Source organism: Somniosus microcephalus, chromosome 9, assembly GCF_052327205.1.
Source record: "Somniosus microcephalus isolate GS21.2 chromosome 9, FLI_Smic_1.0, whole genome shotgun sequence".
Lineage (NCBI taxonomy): Eukaryota > Metazoa > Chordata > Chondrichthyes > Squaliformes > Somniosidae > Somniosus > Somniosus microcephalus.
The window spans coordinates 206,082,851-206,102,098 of record NC_140995.1 but is presented as its reverse complement, the minus strand read 5'-3'; the positions used below and the strand labels follow the sequence as shown (position 1 = coordinate 206,102,098).

Genomic DNA, 19,248 nt, shown 5'->3' with positions numbered 1-19,248 from the left:
TGCCTCGCACCTTCTTATCAGATCATCGACAATGGCCAAGAACCTGCGGATTCCTATCACTCTGACCACCATACTGACAATTTCAAGTCGCCCTAAGCCCTCAATGTGGAAGTCCTATTAGCGAAATGACACACGCCACAACTGCAACAGTTTGCCATCAGAATTTTTCTGACAATAAGCAACTGATGGCTTTTCAAAATTAAACACAACATTACACCCAAGTGACTACGGTAGCCAGCCTTACCATGGAGGTAGCCATCCTTTCCAAGGAGGTTGCCATTCTTTCCATAGTGATGCGTTCATGCACCAACGCCTCCACAAAGGCTCTGCTCATGTTAGCGATGGACTCCTCCATTCGCTCCACACTCGCAGCGACCCTGGAGACAAAACCTGCCAGAGACTCCTGCACCTCTTCCTGGAGTTTCAGCACCGCTCTTCTTCTGGATGGACCCGGGGGCAGAGGGTCGACATGCAGCTGAGCCGAGCTGGCAGAGTCCTGCGCCCTCCGACTAGGACTCTCCACTGCTGTCCCTGTCTCCACCATCTGCTCCTGCTCACTTGTGAGCTGTGATACACCAGGTGACAACACTACTCTATGTCCCGAAAGTCCCACCGAGGTGTGAGTGTCTGCGCTGGTGCTGGATGCGCTGAATTCTGCTGACTCTGCGCCCTCAGAGGTTGCAGCTTCCCCTGAGGAGTCTGGAGGCTCAGGCTGTTCCTCCTGGATAGTGGGGATGGGGGCTTTCAATGCTTCTGTGGGGGAGTAAAGGAAAGAGTCAGAGATGTGAGGCCAAGGTTACATGCACATTGAATAGTGCAGATGATCAAAAGTCAATCTGTTAGAGCATCAGAATCATTATCAGTGACTCATGCAATGTCAATGAGAGAGATGATAAACTATTCTGTCACCAGCTTGCTCTGATGCACCTGTCTGTCCGTCCCCCACTTGCGCATCCTCCTCCACTCCCACGATCTCCAGGGCCGCCGCCTCCCAGGGGGTGAGCTGGGCTACTGAGGGTGGCCCTCCTCCTGTCCTCGCTCATTCCCTCTTATTGTGAGCTCTCTTTTCCTGCAATGAGGGAGACAAGTGAAGTTTGAGTGAGAATGAAGGAGTGAGTGTAGAGAATCCATATCATTGATGGTTAGAAGGAGACAAAGATGGAGTGAGGTGGCAAGACCAAGGGCCCTCCCTGTGTGTTGTAAGTTGTTTTCATAGCATCACAGCGATAGGGAGTGTGAGGGCTATATAGTCGAATAGTTAGGTGAATGTGACCATAGAGAGAGAGGGAATGGGTAAGGGTGCATGGATGTCAGTGTCAAGTGGGATGTGGAGGAAGAGGTTGCCAGAGCTGAGTGCTGGTGAGGAGAGGCAATGGGGATCAGATTGAGGGTGATGGGAAAATCATACTCACTTTTCCAGTGTGCAGAAGGTCATGAAACCTCTTCCTGCACTGCAGCCAGGTTCTGCGGCACATAGACAAAGAGTTGACCTCCTGGGCCACTTGCATCCACACAGCTTTCGTCTGCTGGGGAGGCTTCTTCCTCCCTGAGGAAGCGAAGAGCACCTCCTTATTTGCTCTTGCTCCCTCCACCAGAGCTTGCAGGGCAGTGTCATCGAACGTTGGTGCAGACTTTGGCCTGCTGCTGGACCTATTGGCTGGAGGAATCTATCAAAGCAAAGGGCATAAGGTTTGCAGTCTGCAGAAGAAGCAAGGCTGCTTGCAGGCCTTAAATCCAGCAGCATTGATGATGTCATCGGAGGCGACTTTCAGCTCTTTAAACATCCATTGAGGTTGGCTTCATTATTGTTTCCAATGGGGTGGAACAAGGAGCTGGAGTTGGCTAGCTGGTGGGATGCAGAGGGAACGATGAGTCATGTCAGCAGTTGTACTGTACAGAAGTGGTGCCAGGTGGAATTACTGAACAAGGACTGGATGAAGTACATGAGGAGACAACAGTATTTGCTCAACCATCGCTGAACTTCTAATGGTAACTCCGTATCGGATGAGACGTTACAGCGAGGCCCCGCCTTCCCTCTCAGATTTTTTAAAAATTTGTTTTTTTGGGGATGTGGGCGTTGCTGACAAAGCCAGCATTTATTGCCCATCCCTCATTGCCCTTGAGAAGGTGGTGGTGAGCCGCCTTATTGCACCGCTGTAGTCCGTGTGGTGAATGTTCTTCCACAGTGCTGGTAGGATTTTGACCAAGCGACGATGGACAATGCGCATTAAAGATTCCACGGCACTATTCAAAGAAGAGTAGGTGAGTTCTCCCCCGGTGTCCTGGCCAGTATTTTTCCCTCAACCAACATTACTAAAAAATGACTTCATTGGCTGTAAAGCGCTTCGGAGTGCCCTGAGGTTGTGAAAGGTGCATTGAACATTGGATCCAAAATTGGCTTCGTGGCAGGAGGAAGAGGGTGATGGTCGAAGGTTGCTTTTGTGACTGGAAGCCTGTGTCCAGTGGTGTACCGCAGGGATCGGTGCTGGGTCCTTTGCTGTTTGTAGTGTACATTCATGATTTAGATATGAATGTAGGAGGTATGATCAGTAAGTTCGCAGATGACACGAAAATTGGTGGAGTGGTAAATAGCGAGGAGGGAAGCCTCAGGCTACAGGACGATATAGACAGGTTGGTCAGATGGGCAGAACCGTGGCAAATGGAATTTAACCCTGAAAAGTGTGAGGTGATGCATTTTGGGAGGACTAACAATGAATGGTAGGACCCTAGGAAGGACAGAGGATCAGAGGGAACTTGGTGTGCATGTACATAGATCCTTGAAGGCAGCAGGACAGGTAGATAAGGATGTTAAAAAGGCATATGGGATACTTGCCTTCATTAACCGAGGCATAGAATATAAGAGCAGGGAGGTTATGATGGAGCTGTACAAAGTGCTTGTTAGGCCACAGCTGGAGTACTGTGTGCAGTTCTGGTCGCCTCACTATAGGAAGGATGTGATTGCATTGGAGAGGGTGCAGAGGAGATTCACTAGGATGTTACCTGGGCTGGAGCGCTTCAGCTACGAAGAGAGACTGGACAGGCTGTGATTGTTTTTCTTAGAGCAGAGAAGGCTGAGGAGGGACCTGATTGAGGTGTACAAAATTATGAGGGGCATAGATATGGTAGATAGAAAGGAACTTTTCCCCTTAGTAGAGGGGTCAATAACCAGGGGGCATAGTTTCAGGGTAAGGGACAGGAGGTTTAGAGGGGATTTGAGGAAAAACTTTTCCACCCAGAGGGTGGTTGGAATCTGGAACTCACTGCCTGAAAGAGTGGTAGAGGCAGGAACCCTCACAACGTTGAAGAAGCATTTAGATGAGCACTTGAAACGCCATAGCATACAAGGCTATGGACCAAGTGCTGGAAAATGGGATTAGAATAGACAGGGCTTGATGGCCGGCACGGACACAATGGGCCGAAGGGCCTCTTTTTCTGTGCTGTATAACTCTATGGCCTAGAAATTCGGTGGGCTGTGCCACCAGTTAGCGCCTAAAGAGGGCACTCAGTGGCTTTAGTGCCCTGGCCGCGCCTCCAGCGAAATTTAGCAGGGCGCTAATGGCGGCGTTAGCCTGTAGCGTTGCGCCGCCACCGATGATGTCATCGGTGTGTGCAGCACCCCGCTACCGCCCCGAACGTGATATTGGGTCGCGCCCCCCCTGTAGCGCCGGTCGCAAATCGCAACCGGTTCAGGGGGGGCCTACCTGTGGCGGTAGTAGCGCAAATTAAAGGGCAGGTGCGGGGCGGCCATTTTTTTCGGTGGCCGCCTGCCAGCACCTCCTCGCGCCGCCCTCCCCGGCCTCCTGATCCCCCCGGGCAGTGCTGACTGTGTCCTGAGAGCCCGGCACCGAGGAGAGGTGCCGGGCTCTTTTGCCGGCACTCGCGATCGGAGATCACGCTGGTGCAGGCCCCTCCCCTTTAAGAATGGGAGGAAGGCCTGCAGTACCGCAGCGCGCCGTGCCGCAGCGTGTGGTGCTGCGGCACGTTGCGCTGCGATATTCAGTTTCAGCGCCCCAAGACGGACGCGGGGCGCCTCGAGCAGCGCCCCGCTTCCGTTTGGGGCGCTCAAACTGAATATCCCGCTGGCGCTCCCGGTTCCTTCCGGGGCGGGACTTCTGGCGCCCAGGCGAGCTTGGTGCCCCAAATGGGGCGCCACCGAATTTCTAGGCCTATTACTCTATATAAATGCAAGTTCTTTGTTTTCAAATGAATGACTCCCTATTGTCATCCTCCAGCACTGGAGACATGGCTGGCAGGCCAGATTACTTCACGGACTGTAATGGAAATGAGGAGCATGCACGAGAAACTCCAGTATGATTTGGACAGGTTGGGTGATTGGGCAGATGCATGGCAGATGCAGTATAATGTGGATAAATGCGAGGTTATCTACTTTGGTGGCAAAAACAGGAAGGCTGATTATTATCTGAACGGCAATAGATTGGGAGAAGGGGAAATGCAACGAGACCTGGGTGTCCTTGTGCACCAGTCGCTGAAGGTAAGCATGCAGGTGCAGCAGGCGGTTAAGAAGGCAAATGGTATGTTGGCCTTCATAGCGAGAGGATTAGAGTACAGGAGCAAGGATGTCTTGCTGCAGTTGTACAGGGCCTTGGTGAGGCCACACCTTGAGTATTGTGTGCAGTTTTGGTCGCCTTATCTGAGGAAGGATGTTCTTGCCATGGAGGGAGTGCAGCGAAGATTCACCAGACTGATACCCAGGATGGCAGGAATGACGTATGAGGAGAGATTAGGTCGATTAGGCTTATATTCGCTGGAGTTTAGAAGAATGAGAGGGGATCTCATTGAAACTTATAAAATTCTAACAGAACTAGACAGACTAGATGCAGGAAGGATGTTCCCGGTGGCGGGGGAGTCCAGAACCAGGGGTCACAGTCTAAGGATAAGCCATTTAAGACAGAGATGAGGAGGAATTTCTTCACCCAGAGAGTGGTGAACCTGTGGAATTCTCTACCACAGAAGGCAGTTGAGGCCAATTCATTAAATATGTTCAAGAAGGAGTTAGATATATTTCTTAAGGCTAAAGGGATCAAGGGATATGGGGAGAAAGCAGGGACAGGGTACTGAGTTTGGATGATCAGGCATGATCTCATTAAATGGCGGAGCAGGCTCGAGGGGCCGAATGGCCTACTCCTGCTCCTATCTTCTATGTTTCTATACACCCGGTCTTTATCAGTAAATGTCTGTGTGTTTATAGGCTGGTTAGCACAGCTGTATGCATTTTGACATAAATGAAACCGATGCCAAACTAAGCTGCAGTGTGATGGAATCTATTGTGGGTGTACGCAATTATGCTGTGTCGCCGTTACATTTGAAAAAAATTGGCACTGAATCATGCTTTGTTTTTCTGTTGCACTGAAGCCCGATTCTGAACCTTTTCTTTAGGCGTCAAACCAAATCACAGACTGGAAGTGACCTGAAATAGACTAGACTGAACCAGTTTGCCGATGACTGTATTTAGCTCAGTTCAGACACCTTTGGAGGGAACCTGTTCCTAAAGAAGTGTAGGTACAATGGGACTATTAATATGCACCGCAGTCTTGTATATCACTTGTCTCCCACCTTCATGAAGATTGAGAATGAGTGACTGGGACTGTAACCATAGCAACAAATAGGAGTGTTTATTTTTGTGTTAGCTGGTGGTGTAGTAAGGTAATGACAGTTCATGCCACCTACTCCTGGAGTAAATATTCAAACGCTGTATTCTTTTCTAACCTCTGGATTTTGAGGATTTGCATTCAATTTTGTGGAGTATATTCATGTGCTTTTTAATGCTTCAGCCTGTACATGCAGTTTGGGGTAGGGGATGATCAGAAGCAGGAACTATTGGCTTCACCATTGAGCTAAGTGTGTTAGAAATGGTCAATCTGGGTTCGTTCCCATGAAGGATTCCTTTTCTGTTTTATGTATTTTCTAAAGCATTATACATTACCAGCTTTCCTTATTATCCTTCCAATATCTCTGTTGCGGTAAATTTTTCCTGCAGGGATTCCCATTTCGATGGGACACAGTCAGCCAAAGCTGACAGTGATGGAGCTGAGCAAACTATTATTGCAGAATCATCTTAGCTGAAGAGTGGCAACTGCTCATGTGGAGCTGACCAGATGCACAGCACACGACGGCGACAGGAAAGATACAGAAATAGGCGGGTGATCCAGTGCCGCATCAATGACTGAATGATTGCTGCCGATCCCGGTGCCAAAGTGGGCAGGTTTCTTTATTTATTGGTCTCATTGATTGTCAGAGCTGGAAAGGAGCCTCCCCCGTGACAAGCTGACAATTCCACTTCCAAGAGAGAGGGAGAGAGAGACCGATGGAGTCCTCAAAATAACTCCGCTGCAAACAAAGCCTTGCCAATTCAATCACAGTGACAGCGCGTGGTAGATTAATTTGTCATTTGAACCACGTCAACCGTCCCAACTGCGGGGGAGATCGTGTGGTACACCAGCGGCCATGTTGGTTTAAAAAAAACAAATGAGAAATCAGAGTCAACATAACACATAGAATCATAGAGTGGTACAGCACAGAAGGAGGCCATTCGGCCCATTGTGCCTGTGCTGGCTTTTTGAAAGCGCTATCCAATTAGCCCCATTCCCCTGCTTTCCCCATAGCCCTGTAAATGTTTTTCCCTTCAAGTTTTTATCCAATTCCCTTTTGAAAGTTACTATTGAATCTACTTCCACCACCCTTTCAGGCAGTGCATTCCGGCTCATAGCAGCTCGCTGCGTCAAATTTGTTTTAACAAATTGTTTTTTCACTCTTGTTTCTGAATTAAATGTTTTGCACTCCAGAACTGGCAGAAGCCATCATCTTTATCAGACGCAAGGAGCTTCTATTCACCACAATATGCTAATGATCAACACAACTGGTGCAGCTCTGCATTCAGTAAATCCTCAGCAGAAGATCAAGCGCTGTGTATCTAGCCAGCTCCATATGAATTATTGCCACTGTTCAGTGAGGGTGCTTTCATTATGACAATTTACTGAGCTGCGATGTTGTCATCTTTGGCTTGGGAATTGTTTCATTTTGCAGGAATGAATAGCTCAATAGAGATATGGGAAGGGAAATAAAGAAATACGGTAATCTGCAGGGAAAACTGGGACACCGCAAGGTATGTAATCCTCATGTAATATATCATATGTACAAGATCCCTAGAGTTTAGTGGCATGGTTTGAGATTGCAACCTTACTGGAAACTGTGGCGAGGTAAACTAATCACTTAACAGTCATGAAAGCTAAGTTGCAAGCAATCATTGATTATGTATTGAACGATCGATGAGCCATAGGTTTTGCGCACATTAACTTTAGTCTGTCTTCCATTTATAGTCGTTTCGATGGCACATTGAACTCCAACCCTGGGTCAGTCCACATCACTCATTGGAGGAGGAGGCAACTAGGTTCCTGGCCTATATCAGCAATTCTCAGGTGGGTCTGGTAACGGTAACTTGAACTATAATGAACACGTGACCATAGGTGCATCCATCGCCAAAGGCAGTCAAGAAAGAAACAACTTGCATTTACATAGCACCTTTCATGACCTCAAGACGTCCCAAAGTGCTTCACAGCAAATAAAGTACTTTTTAAGCCTTGTCATGTTGTTATGTAGGAAAATGCGGCAGCCAATTTGGCCCCTGCTCTTCAGGAAAGGTCTAACATTTGCTGGTGAATCAAGAGTGGGAGAGGCAGCAGCAGCACTTGTGCAGTAAGTATCTGAATTGATACTGAACGATTCCCCCTGCTCCCGTGAAAAATCCATATTGACTCAGGAATCTACTATAAAAGCCAGCTTTTATAGACTAGCTGCTGGTGGCTGACTGCGGACTTGCTGGAAGGGCTGTGAATTTTCGGCGCCATCATGTGTACTCTTTTTGATTGGGTGGTTAAACAATTGTCCGTAAATTAATAAAACTTTAAAGGAACCTTAACAAATTAAATTAAAATTGCGTTGGCCGGGGTGATGATGCACTCCAGTTCCCGCGGCGCCCACCGGTCGCGGAAGGCCTCGAGCGTGCCGGCAGACACCGCGTGCTCCATCTCCAGGGCCACCCGGGCGCGAACATGCGACGAGAGACAGGCAGTCGGGCCGAACGACCCCCTCGCCATCATGTGTAACGACAATGGGTTGGAGTTGCTGCATCTTGTGTAGGGTGTACGGTAACTGCACCACGTTATATCTGAATTAATGTGCAATTATTGAAAAGTGACAGATCGAGTGTGATTATGATACCTGTGTGTCCACTGAGGACTGAGTCCGTGTGCAATTAATAATGTTCTTAAATTAAACATTTTAATTAGAAGCTGATTGGCGGTAGAATTGAAATAGATGGGGTTCCTCTGTGAACTGTGCTAATTAAGACCTGCAGCTCCTTTAGTGCTTCACGGTTGGCTGCATTTTAACTCAGATTGGATAGACAGCAATTTGATTATGTGCAGTTAGATTATTTATGTGTCAAACCTTTTGGTATGTTGCATGAATTTTCTCTAGATGGGCTAAATTACTGCAGCAAATGTTTGCTCTGTGATTGGATCTCATGTGCCAGAATTTCTGCCAGGGCTGGAATGCTTGGCACTTTCCCACCCCCGGCTCGTTTACATAGAAACATAGAAGATGGGAGCAGGAGTAGGCCATTCGGCCCCTCAAGCCTGCTCCGCCATTCAACAAGATCATGGCTGATCATCCAAATTCAGTACCCTGTCCCTGCCTTCTCCCCATATCCCTTGATCCCTTTAGCCTTAAGAAATATATCCAACTCCTTCTTGAATATATTTAATGAATTGGCCTCAACTGCCTTCTGTGGTAGAGAATTCCACAGGTTCACCACTCTCTGGATGAAGAAAGTCATCCTCATCTCAGTCCTAAATGGCTTACTCCTTATCCTTAGACTGTGACCCCTGGTCCTGGACTCCCCGACCATCAGGAACATCCTTCCTGCATCTAGTCTGTCTAGTCCTGTTAAAATTTTATAAGTTTCAATGAGATCCCCTCTCATTCTCTAAACTCCAGCGAGTATAAGCCCAATCAACCCAATCTCTCCTCATACGTCATCATCTGCCTCTTTCAGCTATTCCTCTATCTGATACCGAAATCAATGAAGTGGTATCTGGAATCTCAGTAAGAGGCTGAAATCTTTCTTTTGTTGCAAAAATACAGCGAAAGAGTTCTGCAAAGGAACAGTTACCAAACTGTCCTTTTCCCCTCTGGGTTCGAATCCTGCAAGGACCAATGAGGGGAAAGCTTCCCCTCCTGACAAGCTGCACCAGGCCCATGTGAAGTGAGGCTGGTGCAATCCCAAACAATTCCTAGTGGAAATCCACAGACTGTAAGCAGGTAAGAAACAAATGTCCCTTGCATACATTTGCTCACAATCAACAAAGAAATCTCTACAGAGCTTTTCCCCTGTCTTTGCTCCGAACATTCCATAATTTGGCTGAGGTTGTAAGCTTGCAGAGTCCACGCAAATAGATGATGTGGTAAGAAATGCCTAATTAGGGCGCGTTCGGAGATTGTAGTGAAGGCACTTTATTAGGCTGCGACTTCACTCTGCAACTGACCATGTTATATTGCACCTGCCCTGGGAATGCTGGATGTTGATGATGACTGTGCAAAGTGGAATGTGTTCCAAAACTTTGAGCTGGAAAATTCAACCCACAAAACATTCAGATGTGTACAGAAGAGTCTTCACTGGACGGAACAAAATGATGGTAGCTGTTTGGATCATCGGGGGGGGGGGGGGGGGATGGGGGTGCATTGCTGCATGGAGGCTGGGCACTCCCCCACAAGGACAAAGAAAACCTATAGACTACACTTGTGGATCTCGTAGCAGATTCAGAGCTGGAAAATCTGAAGCTTGCTGCACGAGGGATTGAAAGCAGGTGGCTACATAAGATGCTCTAGGTGGGAGAAATGCAAACTGGCAAGATTAACTTTTTAAAAATATTTTTTTAATACACTGGGAGTTGAAGCACTCCTGTCGCCCTACTTTGTAGATATATGTCTTGAGCAGACTGCAGTTGTATGTTCCTGCCCCAGCTACAGCCTGATCCTGTTTCTCCGCAATGTATGGAACAACTGCAGTAGTCTCATGATCATGTCTACACTCCACCTGATCTGGAGAGGCCTGTGCCAAAGGCATTAGGTAACCAGTTTCCTAATTATTAACCTCTCGCACATTCATTTGCACTTGAAAGATTAGACTACAGGTAACCACAAATGGTTGTGTCCAAAACGAGGAGGAGTTTCAGTTTGCTGCAGATAGCGGTGTCCTGGGATTGAAAACTACCTCACCTGAAGCGATGACCTGCCCATTTTCTATGTTGTGATGTTATTTCTACTGATAGAAAGTGCTTGAAGCACACAGCAGGTCCATCAGGGTCTGCACAGAGAAGCGATGAGTTGACGGTTTAGGTCAGAGCAAACGGTTACACCCAGAATGTTGACCCGTGTTATCTTGTTACAGATGCTGACGGAGCTGCTGTGTAATTCGAGCGTTTTCTATTTCAGATTTCCAGCACTTGGGTTTCTCCCTTTTATTGGGCTGAATTTTAAGTTTGTGTCGCGCTGGGAGCGGGGAGTCAGGTCCGTTAGCACACGGGAAACCCGGAGGTCACTGCAGCGCGTCTGTCAGTGGCTTTTTAACCCAGCCTCTTCATTAGCATACGATTTCTGATTTCCCGACCAATTAGCGTCAGCGGTTGTGATGACGACCCGCATGACGTGTTTTCAACTCCACTATTCAAAGGGACACTCCAAACATGCAACTTGAAGCAGTTTGGAGCCAAAGAGAAGAAAGTGGGAGAATGGAGTCCAGAAGATCAAAGGCTGCGCCTCGGTTCGGTGACCCTGGATGAGCCGCTGGGGGCTGTGAGGACCCAGAGGGATGTACTGTTCCCTAGCGACGGGAGGAAGAAGCTGGATGGGGACACCAAGAAGATGTGGTTGGAGGTAGCACAAGAGGTCAGCAGCAGGAGCGGAAGCGGTTCAATGACCTAAGCAGTGCAGGAAAGTGCTCAGTAAGTGTTGTTTATAATCAGTTTAAGTTGAGATATGTGCAATAATCCCACAGTAACAGAATTTTCTAATCATGAGCACGTGTTCAATCAAACTGTATGACAGAAAAATACTTTTCAGGTACACTTCGTATCTGAGGTGTTGCACTTTATAGGTAAGTAAAGCAAAAAATGAGAAATTTGTGCCAATAGTTTTACTGTGGTGGTTTTTCCCTTGTGACCCTAGAAGCTCTCCTTAAAAGCACTGCAGTACTAGATGGTATTCCTGATGCAACCCATTTCATAACCGCACCAGATCAAGAGTGAATTATTTCAACAGCTGGATGCTCATACTGTAGGGTGTGGATTCTGGCTACAGAAATAGCACTAGCGAGCGTCTTCACATCTGCAAAATGTCTGCTTCATCTGCTGTTGTGGATAGCAGCCATGCTAGATATCACTAAAGACAGATCACTGGGATGAGTGCCATTGTCTGCTTCAGGCTTGCTCCATTATGGTTTCATATACAAAAACCAGCCATCGAGTTGGCTGAAACCAGACCAGACTGCATGGAACAAAGGAACATAGAAACTAGGAGCAGGAGTAGGCCATTCGGCCCTTCGAGCCTGCTCCGCCATTCAACGAGATCATGGCTGATCATCCAAACCCTAGCACCCGGTCCCTACACCGACAGCCATCCCGCCCAAGCCCTATCCCCGTAACCCCACATATTTAATCCCCCCTAACACAAAGGGCCAATTATTATCATGGCCAATCAACCTAACCCGCACATCTTTGGACTGTGGGAGGAAACCGGAGCACCCGGAGAAAACCCACGCAAACACGGGGAGAATGCGCAAACTCCACACACAGTCACCCGAGGCCGGATTTGAACCCGGGTCCCTGGCGCTGTGAGGCAACAGTGCTAACCACTATGCCACCGTGCTGCCGAACAGGAGTAGACCATTTAGCCTCTCGAACTTGGTCCACCATTTTACTAGATCATGGCTGGTCTGTACCTCAACATTATTTACCTGCCTTTTCTCAACATCCCTTGATATCCATACTGTTAAGTCTGTGTGTTATAGCGAGAATTACTACACAGACCACAAGAGTAAATTCAACAGGTCTTTACTGGTTGGAGGTCGGACTATACTGAATACAATATTATTACACTGTGCTTATATACCGGTGTGGTCACCACCGGTATTACGTATACAGCAGCCAAAGAAAGTAGTACCTTTCTTAAGGTGGACCAGGCTTAAGCTCTCTTAAGGTGGAACAGGTTACATACACCACACATACCTAACAAATCCCAGTCTTAAAAATTTCACTTGACACAGTAGCTACAGACTTTTGGCGGGGGCGGAGCAGGAAAGTTCCAGATTTCCACTACACTTTGTGTGGGAAAAAAAACTGCTTCCTGACTTCACTCCTAACTGACCTAACTCTAATTTTAAGATTGTGCCTCCTTGTTCTGGATTCCCCCACCAGAGGAAATAGTTTCTCTGTATCTACCCCATCGAATCCCTTTATGATTATAAATACCTCGATTAGATCACCCCTCGACCTTATAAACTCAAGGGAATACAAACCAAGTCTATGCCATCTTCTTTCGTTATAACTTAATCCTGTAAGCTCTGGTATCATTCTGGTGAATCTGCACTGTACCCCCTCCAAAGGCAATATATCTTTCCTGAGCTGCGGTGCCCAAAACTGAACACCGTGCTCCAGATGGGGTCTGACCAACTGTCTGTACAACTGAAGCATCACCTCCTCACTTTTGTATCTCAGCTCCCTTGAATAACGGCCAGCATTCCATTAGTCTTTGACATAAGCACATAAGAAATAGGAGCAGGAGTAGGCCATTTGGCCCCTCGAGCCTGCTCCGTGTTTAATGAGATCATGGCAGATCTGATCTTGGGCTCAGCTCCATTTCCCTGCCCGCTCCCCATAACCCTTCACTCCCTTATTGTTCAAAAATCTCCCTATCTCCACCTTAAATATATTCAATGACCCAGCCTCCACGGCTCTCTGGGGCAGAGAATTCCACAGATTTACAACCCTCTGAGAGAAGAAATTCCCCCTCATCTCCGTTTTAAATGAGCGGCCCCTTATTCTGAAACTATGCCCCCTTTTTAATTACTTTTTCTACCTGTGCACTAGCTTTCAGTGATTTATGTACACGACATCACTCATCTTTGACAAATATTCCCGACCAGCTGATTACAGTGTCAGTCTAACATCTGCCAGCTCTGTCCTCGTAACTGATTCAATGAGCCGGACTTTCCTCTGCTAACCTTGGGCGGAAATGTTGGAAAAATGAGATAGTAAGCATACTGCCGCCTGCTCACCCCAGCCCAGAGTTTTCCTCTCCCTACCCCTGCCGGGACTGCTGCTAGCCACCCCTTCCCCCCACCTGCCGCTTGCAAATGCTGTAGCAGTGAGGCAGGGCCCAGTGTCCCTGGTGGATTTTCCTCCCGTCCACCCCGCGCCTTACCTCCTCTCCCCGGCCCACTGATGATCAAACAAGTTCTAGGAGACTGCAGTAAGGGGAAAAAGTTAAAGGACATGACTCTACCTTCAGAATCTTTGCAAATAACTACAGTGGTATGTTTAACAGTAAATAAGTTTGTATTGCATTCTTTGCATTTGGGCAAGGAACATATTTGTTTGTACAGCATCGTTGTTAGAAGATGCAAGATATGAGATAAATTTGTCAGCGTCTGCCCCACCTCAAAAGACCCCATGAGCCTGCAAAGCTACAGCAGGGGTGAGCTATAGGACTTTTCCTTTTATCACGATTTATAACATTTTTGGTGTTGGGGTCCTCTACCAGTTCCACTTCATATTTGTCCATTGGAGACAATTGTGTTTTTTTTTGGCTTGCCAACTTTAAATAACAACAACAACTTGTAGTTATATAGCACCTTTAACGTAGTAAAACGTCCCAAGGCGCTTCACAGGAGCGTTAAAAGATCAAAAAGAAATGCGACACCGAGCCACATAAGGAGAAATTAGGGCAGGTGACCAAAAGCATGGTCAAAGAGGTAGGTTTTAAGGAGCGTCTTAAAGGAGGAAAGAGAGGAAGCGGAGCGGTTTAGGGAGGGAATTCCAGAGCCTAGGCAACAGAAGGCACAGCCACCAATGGCTGAGCGATTATAATCATATAAATATGTCTGCTTATGCAACTATCCCGACTTGTGGCTTTGCAACGCTTGAGGCCTCCATGCGCCCTCAGGAGTGAAGCGATTTCTCGTGTGTAATGGCTGCCAGGATGTATTTTCGAGCACTTTGCCAGATTTTAGATATTTGAGGGGTGGGGAGGAAATCCTTGACACTTTCTGCTGAATTACCCAATAGAGCCAGGAAATCCCATGGGTAAATAATGAACAAATCTAAACATACAATGCTGCAAGTAATCACAGCTAATGTGGTAATCACAAGCCAAATACGGAAAAGTGCGCAAACCCCTCCAGTGATACTGATTGCAAGATTTGCTGAAGAATGATAAACATGCCCTGGAAACATAAAATTATCGTGTGGGAGCTAGAACTTTCTTTGAAGATCTTTTGGAATCACAAAACAGCCCCTAGACAAGAAGGGCGGCATGGGAAGAGGGAATTCTGTGGTTCAGCACAATAACAGCAGAAAGAAGCTGGCGGGATACCAGAAAAAGATTGAACAATATTAAAAGGGTTGCAAAAAGAAGAGATTGGCCTAGAAATTCAGTGGGCCTTGCGCCCACTTAGCGCCTAAAGAGGTCTTTTGCGCCGGCGGGGTGGTAGCGCGGAAATTGAGTGCAGCGGTATTGGCGGTGGTAGCCGTTAGCGCTGCGCCGGGACCGATGACGTCATCGGTGTGCGCGGTGGCCCGTAACGCCCCGAAACCGCGCCGATCCCCATATTTATTTGCGCCCGCCTCCTCCGAAGCGGGCGCAAACAGCGAACAGAAAACGGGGCCGTCCTGCTGCCATAGTGGGGCGCTTTAAAGCTGAAGGTGCGGCCGGCCGCTTTTTCGGCGGCCGCCTGCCCGCACCTCCTTCCCCGGCCTCCTCCACCCCCCCCCCGCGGCATTGCCGGCTGATTTCCGTGGAGCCCGGCACTTCTCCGTTGTGCCGGGCTCTTTTGCCGGCACTCGCGATCGGGGCTCCGGCCGTTGCAGGCACCTCCCCCTTAAGAGAAGGAGGAGGCCTGCAGTACCGCAGCCTGCCGCACCGCATCGGGTGGCGCTGCGGCAACTAGCGCGCCGATATTCAGTTGCAGCGCCCCAAACGGAGGCGGGCACACCCTGGTATAGCGCCCGCTTCCGAATTGGGGCACAGAAGACGAATATACGGCGTGCGCTAATGCCTCCCCGCCCAGCGCTAACTTTTGGGCGCGAGCGAGCTGCCCGCGCCCAAGTGAATTTCTAGGCCATTGTGTTTAAATATCAAGATAGGTGTGGAACCTGAAGAGGAAAATCACAGAACCGTTTGATTGTAGCACAGGAAAAACTCACAGAACTGTGCTCCTCGGAGTCTGTGGCCCAGATTTTCCAATCGGATGTGGAAATAGGATGCGCATGATGGGTGCTCAACTCACCCTACATAATGAGCAATCATCCTGCTGTAATATTTATCATGTCACACCGCTATACATAATAGAAATAATTCTCTGATGTTGCGCTCGGGCATTGCCTCCCCCTCCCTCCCGCCACGCCCCCCCCCCCTCCCCACCCTAGCCTGGAATGTACAAGGTTTGCAGAATCTTGAAGTTGTGCTCCAGTGCGCTTGACACTGAACTTCTATTCTGCGGTAGAAGTTCATTGCGTTTTAAGACCGTACTGCTACATGTGTCCTCAAGGCCTCATTACTGCCCCCAAAATTATTTTAATTAATGCAAAGTGGTGCCCTGGCAAGTTCCATGTGGCCTTTCACAGGCAGCTCCTCAGTTGCTGAGCAACAATATAAAATGGGTGCTGGGAGGCGTCCATATTGTTCGCTGCGAAACTCCAGCCCTTAAAGCTAGGTCCCTTGATTGATGAGACTTGGATTTCTCTGGGGTACAGCTCCAACAGCAGCATTCGTGCTGCCACCAGTTACCAACCACAGTGCTCAACATGGGCATTCCTACCAGTGTCTGTCCTGGAATTACACAGAGGTTACCACACAGAAACCGGCCACTTGGCCCAACCAGTCCATGTCGACATTTACCCTCCACAAGAGCAAGTAGTTGTAATCACATTTAACCACCCTCTTTCCCTATCCCTTCAACCCAATCCAATCTAATCTTGAACATTTCTGCCTCAGCCACTAATCCTAGAAATAAGCTCTACATCCTCGCTATTCTCTGTGCAAAGATGTTTCTCTTGCTCTGTTCTAAATCTCTTATGTTTAATCATATATCCATGGCGCCTTGTTCATGACCCCTCAACTACTGGAACCAGTCTGCTTCTATGTACCCTTCCTTTCATAATTTTAAACACTTCTTTCATTTTGTCTCATAATTAGCGTTGTAACGAAAAAAGGCCCCTTTTTCCTCCGCTCCTAATGCTAAAGCCCACCCTGATCGGAGCTGACCTAACCCCCAACACAAATAAACCCTTTCCCCTGAATAAACAACCCAAATAAAGGGAGCCATAATCTTATGGGGACTAGGATCAGCTCCACTACCATAACCCCAGCAAGGGATTTTTTTTTTTAAACCACCCAGATATTGGCAAGAGAAAAAGGACAAGAAATAATAAAAAGCGTGAGCCAAATATAAGTGGCAGGCTCCACTGTAACAGAAACTCCAGCAATATGTGAGAATATGAGCACAAGAAGGGACAACTACACTCCTGCCCGAGCCCCCAAACCGCTAACCCTTAGAATACATTCCAGCGTGTATTGTTCCTCAAAATAGGCAACAACATATAGAGTCATAGAGTTATACAGCACAGAAAGAGACCCTTCGGCCCATCGTGTCTGCGCCGACCATCAAGCCCTGTCTATTCTAATCCCATTTTCCAGCACTTGGTCCGTAGCCTTGTATGCTATGGCATTTCAAGTGCTCATCCAAATGCTGCTTGAATGTTGTGAGGACTCCTGTCTCTACCACCCTTTCAGGCAGTGAGTTCCAGATTCCAACCACCCTCTGGGTGAAAAAGTTTTCCCTGAAATCCCCTCTAAACCTCCTGCCCCTTACCCTGAAACTATGTCCCCTGGTTATTGACCCTTCTACTAAGGGAAAAGTTCCTTTTCCTCTACCCTATCTATGCCCCTCATAATTTTGTACACCTCAATCAGGTCCCCCCTCAGCCTTCTCTGCTCTAAGGAAAACAACCCCAGCCTCTCCAGTCTCTCTTCATAGCTGAAGCGCTCCAGCCCAGGCAACATCCTGGTGAATCTCCTCTGCCCCCTCTCCAATGCAATCACATCCTTTCTATAGTGGGGCGACCAGAACTGCACACAGTATTCCAGCTGTGGCCTAACTAACGTTTTGTACAGCTCCATCATAACCTCCCTGCTCTTATATTCTATGCTTTGGCTAATGAAGGCAAGTATCCCATATACCTTCTTAACCACCTTATCTACCTGTCCTGCTGCCTTCAAGGATCTATGTACATGCACACCAAGTTCCCTCTGATCCTCTGTCCTTCCTAGGGTCCTACCATTCATTGTTAGTCCTCCCAAAATGCATCACCTCACACTTTTCAGGGTTAAATTCCATTTGCCACGGTTCTGCCCATCTGACCAACCTGTCTATATCGTCCTGTAGCCTGAGGCTTCCCTCCTCGCTATTTACCACTCCACCAATTTTCGTGTCATCTGCGAACTTACTGATCATACCTCCTACATTCATATCTAAATCATTAATGTACACTACAAACAGCAAAGGACTCAGCACCGATCCCTGCGGTACACCACTGGACATGGGCTTCCAGTCACAACCTTCGACCATCACCCTCTGCCTCCTGGCACTAAGCCAATTTTGGATCCAATGTGCCAAATTGTCCTGGATCCCATGGGCTCTTAACTTCTTGACCAGTCTCCCATGCGGGACTTTGTCAAAAGCCTTACTGAAGTCCATGTAGACTACATCAACTGCACTACCCTCATCCACACACCTAGTCACCCCCTTGAAAAATTCAATCAAATCTCCCCCCTGACAAAGCCATGCTGACTATCCCTGATTAATCCCTGCCTCTCCAAGTGGAGACTAATTCTGTCCCTCAGAATTTTTTCCAATAATTTCCCTACCACTGATGATATAAATTTCATATTGTTTTCCATTTAGCATTTCAGTAGGTAGTGGGCTCCCACTGATGTACCACTTGATCTTGAGTGTCCAAAATCCCAGAGGTCCTGCACCACCAATGGAAGTGGAGCGAGATGTGATCTCCGGCTGCCTGCTACAAATAACAGGGACAGAGTCATTTACATAGACAGGGTGGGTGGCCCAAGCTTGCTGAAGTGCAACAGAGCTGCCTGCCCTGATAGGCGGGCGGTAGTTGGAGCAGCACCCCGCTGCTCTGACATGGGGACACCGCGATCCGGGAGGGGCGAAGAAAGCCTAAGGCAGCAAATGGACATCTTAACGGCAATCCATCCCATCTGGGAACTGCCGGAGCGTTCCCCAGCCCCAGTACCAGAAGTCCTGTTGGGCCCATCGGGTAGCAGCCTGGGCAGAATTCCCAAGGTGGTCCGGGAACACCGCAGACACGCCCCCGGAACTTGCTGTCGATGTGGGGTGGGTGGGTGAGCTGGAAGACCCATCACTCCTTGCCCTGCCGATCCTAGGCAGTTTTGTTTGGATTTAGGCTGACTAGAATTTCTTCACTTCACCTGACGAAGGAGCAGCGCTCCGAAAGCTTGTGATTTCAAATAAAGCTGTTGGACTGTAACCTGGTGTTGTGTGACTTCTTACATTTGTCCACCCCAGTCCAACTCCGGCATCTCCACACCATAGAATTGTGTTGAAATGGCCCAAAGTCTTTTCAATCAGCGACGGAAAACTTTTATCACATCGCTTTGGTCTGGATTCAAACTCAGGTCCCAGAGGTGGAAGGTCAGTGTATTAACCCACTTTGCTACTCACCCCATGTTTAAAAATAAAGAAGCAATGAAAACAGAAAGGTAGTTTGTAATTTCAAATATAAAGCAGTAAACTTCTAAGTGCTTTGGGATGTCTAAATATACAATACCCACAAGTTCTTCCTTTCCTCTTCAAAGTAGGCCAACATGCAGTATAATTAATCACTCTTTCCAGTTGGATCAAGTTAATTACAT

The 19,248-nt window shown here is 47.9% G+C and overlaps 1 protein-coding gene across 2 annotated transcripts in view; it reads left to right on the top strand.

Moving 5' to 3' along the window:
* The window catches only part of mettl24 (methyltransferase like 24), a 150,291-nt gene that overhangs the window by 31,837 nt on the left and 99,206 nt on the right, over positions 1–19,248 (top strand). The window contains exon 2 of one of the 2 annotated variants that reach the window (XM_085997804.1): positions 7,338–7,436. The exons of the other annotated variant lie outside the window; for it this stretch is intronic. Within the exon in view, the coding sequence (XP_085853930.1) occupies positions 7,338–7,436 (99 nt within the window). The remainder of the gene's footprint in view (positions 1–7,337; positions 7,437–19,248) is intronic. 2 annotated transcript variants of the gene reach the window in all.